Source organism: Prosopis cineraria, unplaced genomic scaffold, assembly GCF_029017545.1.
Source record: "Prosopis cineraria cultivar Desert tree isolate PC_DT_omini unplaced genomic scaffold, ASM2901754v1 PC12, whole genome shotgun sequence".
NCBI lineage: Eukaryota > Viridiplantae > Streptophyta > Magnoliopsida > Fabales > Fabaceae > Prosopis > Prosopis cineraria.
In genome coordinates, this window is record NW_026555343.1 from 40,937,248 (window position 1) to 40,943,247 (window position 6,000).

Consider the following 6,000-nt stretch of genomic DNA (forward strand, 5'->3'; position numbering starts at 1 on the left):
TGAAGAGAATAATATGTTTGAAGTAATTAAAATTTTAAATAATTAAGATGGTAAAAAATTTTAAAATTATAAATGAATTATACTTTAAAATAGATTTAAATTTTAATCAAGCCCAAATTTAAAAATTTTTGTGCATACAAATAAAAAATTTGATCCAAATTTAAATTTAAATCTTTATTAATCCAAATACACTATTAAGGGAGAATGACCAAAAAAAATACCCTAAAAAAAAACAATTAAGCATCATGATGTAATAATTATTATTTAATTTCGAGAGAAACTTGTTTGGAGTTCTAATTGTTGATGAAATAACGTATTTACCCTCAATAGTTATTATAAGAAATCACTACATTATGTTATTAACCAAATATAATAAAAAATGAGTACTTCCTACAAATTTGTAATTTGCAAATGAACCATAAAATGACTACTTCCTTTCTAAAATATTAAATATGCTACAAAGCTCGAGCCATCAATTCCAAATTTTGTCGATACAAGAATGATTCATGAATGTTTCCCCTCTCCCAAAACATGAGATACATTATTATTATTATCATCATTATACAAGAGGATCAAAATTCTTCAGCTGCAAAGAGAATCTTCATGATTTCATTGAGTTCTCAAGGCCTTGATCCAATCAAGTTCAACTCTGAAATCACCAGGTCCAGATCTTGCACCTGGGACGCCACCCTCAGCATTGACAGAGAGAGACATGCCAAGAATGCGAGATGGGTTCATTTCCATCTCTTCATCGATAACGTTCCCTCTCCAAGTAGGTAAATATCGAGCAAGAGGAATCTGATAAGTCAACGAAAACGCTAAGCAAATATTGAAACTGTCGAAATTCACTAACCAAAACAAACGCAGAACCATATGCAAGTTAGAGTATTTCAGTAGCCAGTCTGGGCCTATCATGTTGCAGGGGATTATCACGTGTGGGAAATGAGAACAAACAAACAAAATCCAGCTACAAGTTACTGTCTTGTTTGTGTTCAAACAACTTAAATCAGGGCTTCCAAAACCTGGTTTACTCAGTAATTAACAATTTCAAGCTTATTTTAGCAATGCGACGTAGCATGACTAACAAAAAAGTCTGTAAATGTCTTTCATAATTAACTAAGCAGACATTCTTCTCGGGAATTTGGAGGTTATTGAAATTATAAAATGAATTGGCATCAGGCTTTGTATGCACTAGGGGAAAAATGGGCCTTACTTTTGCAATATACCAGTTGTCTTTGGGAATAAAAACAAAAGCTTGCCACGAATTATCCTCCTGCTCTCCAGGTGAACATACCCAATTTTCTGTGTAGATCTGCACCAAAATTAGACAAGTTAAAGCACTTGGAACTTGGAAGGGTACTTAGAAATAGAATTTAAAGCCTCTGCATTCTCCTAATATTGTATCTTGACTTTGAGAGAGAAATGGCACTCACAGTAGATATATAGCATCTTCCATCTCCTTTGAGTTTCATCGCAATAGTATCGTACGAATCCAAATCTATAAATCCATCAAACTGCAAAGGCACAAAAAACCGACGAACGATGTAGCACAATATTGAGTCGAATGAATATAAAGGAGGCCACAGGGGAGCAGGACAGCAAGACCATGAAAGCATTCTCATATTCAAAAACCCAAAGAATGATACTAATATTTTTTTTTTTTTGGGGGGGGGGGGGGGAGGGGGTTCTAATATTGTTGATGTAGTTAGTGTAAAACAGCTACTAATAATTGTTTTAATTTGGAGAAACAAAATCCAGCATTCATATGGAATCAACTCTAACCATTAGCAGAGATTTCAATTCTACCTTAACAGTTAACAGATCAAGGAAAGAAGATTTATTTATTTCAGCTCTAACTCCAGAGAACCCCCCCTCCCTTCTCTCTTTTAACTGTAGAAAAGAAGCAAACACCTTTTTGGATCGCATTCCACAGAAGCCGCTTCTTATCATATTCCATTTTGAATCCTGAGACACATCTAAAGAAAGGTTTCCCGAGAAGATCCCTATCAGAAGATATCAGATCTTGTAAGGATACAAAAGCAAGTCTTTCACCACTTGTCAACCAACTGCCGCCCCCCTTTCACCAAACAAAGAAGAGTCACAGAACTCTAGCAAATGCCACACGATTTATAAGTGCAAGTGTAAAATATGCCATAGAAATGTGAACCTTGAAGCTTGATCTATGAAGTATGTTTTATGTATTTCCTAAATTCAATCTGCAAACATTAAAATAATCTTACAGATGAAACATGACAGTATATTACCTTTTATTTTTTAAATATTCACTAAAATAAAATAGATTCTATATACGTTTCACTAGGAAAAGGTAAAAAACGAACAAATACTAATTGTAAATTTTTTGGGCAAGAAATCTGGGGTTCCTTATGTGTATAAAAGCTATTTCTCATTAATCCAGCACCCAAATACTGAGACATTATTGTGTTTTAAGCCATTTGCGTCTATAAAAGTACACAATAACTCAACTTCATGGGTAGTAGTATAGTTTCAAAGGATATGGTTTCTGCTTGAAACCTGTTGCCAATCACAATCAAACAGCTTACTACACGCAGGTAATGGATATAATAGGCAATGATAACAAGAGCAGTCTAAGGGAAAACTAAGCTGGCATTACCACTCGGTCCATTTTCTGATTCAGTTATCTCCAATGATGCCGAGGACAAACCTGGATTACAATTGGTTATACACAGTTAAGTTGTTGTCAAGGCTTTTATATGTAACAATCCTCCATTTGCAAATATAAACATGAATCAATAACCGTTGCATAACAAACATGAAGGAAGCATTGCATCTTCTTCAAATCTAGAACCATGCCATCATGCTGAGAGGTTCTTCAGAGGGTTTTGCTCAATCCACCAAATATTTAAAAGATCATATCCAGAACCATTTCATTTAGGTAGATTGGTTGGACGCTCATCCACAATAAACCTTTACAGTTCAGACCATATTTTTTATTTCACAAACATAATTTCGATTTAATTTTCATTCCCAACCAATATGATTCACAGCTACTTTGCAAATTAAGATCAAGACTTGCTTTAAGAATTCTGAAATGCAGATTAAAGCTGATACGTAAATATTAAAAAATATATGAGTTAGTTAAGTTGAGGGTTGTGTTTGTTATGTTCATTAGTCAAACATCTATATGTAGGATCCTTAGCCTAAGGTTGTACACTATTGATTTTCCAATGTTCAGAAGGAATATTCGAAATTCTCGCCTCTGTTTCTCTCTTTCTCCCTTCTACCTGTCAATCGTCTTTCTCTCTTTATCATCTTCTATCTTATCAGTAGTATCAAATTTTGATCCTGGGACCTGTGGGTTACGGGCCCACCATACTTCTGCTGCAGTGGTGGATAGAGTGAGCAAATATGCCCGTTTATTGGCTCTTTCTCATTCTTTTTCAGCATCTACACTAGCTCAAGGATTCTTGGATCATATTTACAGATTGCATGGGGCTCCAGTTGAAGTAGTAAGTGATAGAGATCCAGTGTTCATTAGTAATTTCTGGAAAGAGTTTCTTAAAGTGATTAAAGTGGAGCAAAAGCTCACTTCTTACTATTCTCAAACAAATGGGCAATCCGAGATACTAAATCAATGTTTGGAGACTTATCTTCGATGTATGTGTTGGGAAAGTCCTAAAGCACTGGCCAAATGGTGGCACAACACTAGCTTTCACACTTCTATTAAAGCTACTCCTTATAATTGCTCTGTGGGCAGAAACTACCAATTTACACTCCTTGCTTGCCTAGAGGCTGTAGGTCGCAGTTTTGAAGCTAGAGAGCGAATGATTGGGGTTCTAAAGCATCACCTACACAGGGAAACAAGCCAAATGAAGGAGAAGGCTGATTTAAAGTGATCTGATTGAGAGTTTGAAGTTGGGCAGTGGATTTTCTTGAAGTTACAGCCTTATAGGCAGATCTCTCTTGCCTCTAGAAGCACTCATAAGTTGGCAACAAGGTATTTTGGGCCCTGTAAGGTGCTAAGAAGATCAGGGAAGGTTGCCTACAAGCTGGAATTGCCTCATGAATTTAGAATTTATTCCACGTTTCATGTGTCTCTCCTCAAGTTGTGTCCAGATCCTTTAGTGAAGCAAAGCCATCCACCTGAAGATTGGCCAGAGGTTCCAAAATTGTTATTTCTAAGAAATATTGAATAAAAGAGTGGGAAGGAAGAAAGGCAGAATCATCACAGAGATTTTGGTCCAGTGGAGAGGCTTGCCTGATGAAGAAGCTACTTGGATGTCTCAATTTAATTTTCAGAGACAGTTTCCAAATTTTCCTATTGCTGACCCTTGAGGACAAGGGTGTTTTAGGGTGGAAGTACTGATATGTAAATAATAAAATATATATGACTTATGAGTTAGTTAGGTTGAGGATTATGTTCATTAGTCAGACATCTATATATAGGATCCTTAGCCTAAGGTTGTAGGCTATTGATTTTCTAATGTTCAGAAGGAATATTAACAATTCTCTCCTCTGTTTCTCTCTCTCTCTCTCTCTCTCTCTCTCCCTCATCCTTTATCTTATCAAAAACTAATTTGCAGACTAACACAAACCTTCATATTAGTAGTCTCAGAATACCATACAGTGGCACAGTCATAAACAAAAGTTACATATCTCCATGTTTAGAATCAGAGCATAGATGCCATTTCCTCAGAGAGCACAAGTGCTAAGGTACACAAACATCCGCATTTGTTAGTGTCAGAATTCCATACATTGGCGCAGCCATAAACTAAATTTACATACCTCCATATTCAGAATCAGAGTATAGATGCCATTTTTTCAACTCCTCCTTTGAATTGAAATTGAATATGTATCTTTCAGTCGGAGGCATTAAATCCTCAACATTCCATGTAAAGGCTGTTGTTCCATGCACAAAAGACCCCGACCACAAAAGAGAGCGTCAGCCAAAATCAAAATCATCATATAAACTTTTGGTAAACCTCACACAAAAATATCCAACCCCATATATTTTTTTTCAAGTCGAATGCCAAACCAGATGCCATAATCAGAGAAATGAGCTTTTAGCCAAAACAGAGGCACAAAAAAAAAAATAGAGGAATGAGCAAAGGGTTAGCTATTTAAGCTGCAAAGTTTTGGTCGATAATGTAAATAAGGCATTGATTCTATAGTCATACCCTTCTTAGTAGCATTTAGAGAAGCTTGCACCAGCGTTCGCAATTTGGACATGTCTCCTACACCGGAAGTTCCTCTCTAGTTTCAGGTTCAGCAGCAATCCTGCTTGGGATAAAATAAGAATAAAGATTAATCTACGCAGTTACCAATCGACATACTATGACAAATTCACTCACAAAACAGAAACGACAATTGAAGAGAGAATGCAAGTTGGGGGAAAAAAATCAGTTTCTTACAATGAACTTTACAGTACTTCAGCTAAAACCCCAAGGAAAAAAACAAAAGTGTGAGGGGCATAAACCAGGAAATTTGAAGTCAAAATCCGATGTAGAGAATCGAGGATTTGGAAGAAGCAGTTTCAGGAAGAACGAGCGCAAATCAGAAGTAAGAAATACCAAGCTTGGTTACAACTCTCCGTTATCGCGAACGTGACTATCACCAACGGCAGCGGTGGAGGGGAGCAGAGGGGGATCGACATTTGCCGCTATGGACGGAGAACGGTGAATGAATATTAATCCAAATGGCTTAGACGGCGTCGTATAGAAGAATTGACATGAAGATTGGGCTGAATATTTTGGTGGGCTCTCGTTTGTGTCTTTAGGTGCCTAGATCGCTTAGGATACCCATTGGGAAAAATAATAATAATCATTCTTATTATGGTAAAATTCATAATTGGGAAAAAAAAAATTTTAACGACGTTATTACTAATTAGCGTATGGCGTGACACGTGACTGTCTACTTTAGTAAAGCCAGAAAAATAGGATCTGTTCATGCCAATTCATCCACCATAGCTAGGGCTGAGCATCGGTCGGTTCGGTCTCAAAATATGTAGAATTGATTGATCGA

The 6,000-nt window shown here is 36.4% G+C and overlaps 1 protein-coding gene across 4 annotated transcripts; it reads right to left on the bottom strand.

Annotated features, from left to right (window-relative positions):
* Positions 1-412: 412 nt before the first annotated feature.
* LOC129287724 (probable complex I intermediate-associated protein 30) lies at positions 413-5,655 on the bottom strand. Of its 4 annotated transcripts, none has more exons than XM_054923951.1 (8): positions 5,550-5,655; positions 5,157-5,256; positions 4,765-4,878; positions 2,633-2,683; positions 1,807-2,003; positions 1,434-1,514; positions 1,214-1,312; positions 413-798 (listed from the first exon to the last, which is right to left on the bottom strand). In XM_054923951.1, the coding sequence occupies exons 2-8, from the start codon at positions 5,206-5,208 to the stop codon at positions 610-612; spliced, it is 783 nt and encodes a 260-aa protein (XP_054779926.1). In that variant the 5' UTR covers positions 5,209-5,256; positions 5,550-5,655; the 3' UTR covers positions 413-609. The 4 variants fall into 4 exon arrangements, with proteins under 4 accessions (XP_054779926.1, XP_054779927.1, XP_054779928.1 ...); XM_054923952.1 differs by having other exon boundaries at positions 5,456-5,633; XM_054923953.1 differs by having other exon boundaries at positions 1,912-2,003; positions 5,391-5,633.
* Positions 5,656-6,000: the final 345 nt, after the last annotated feature.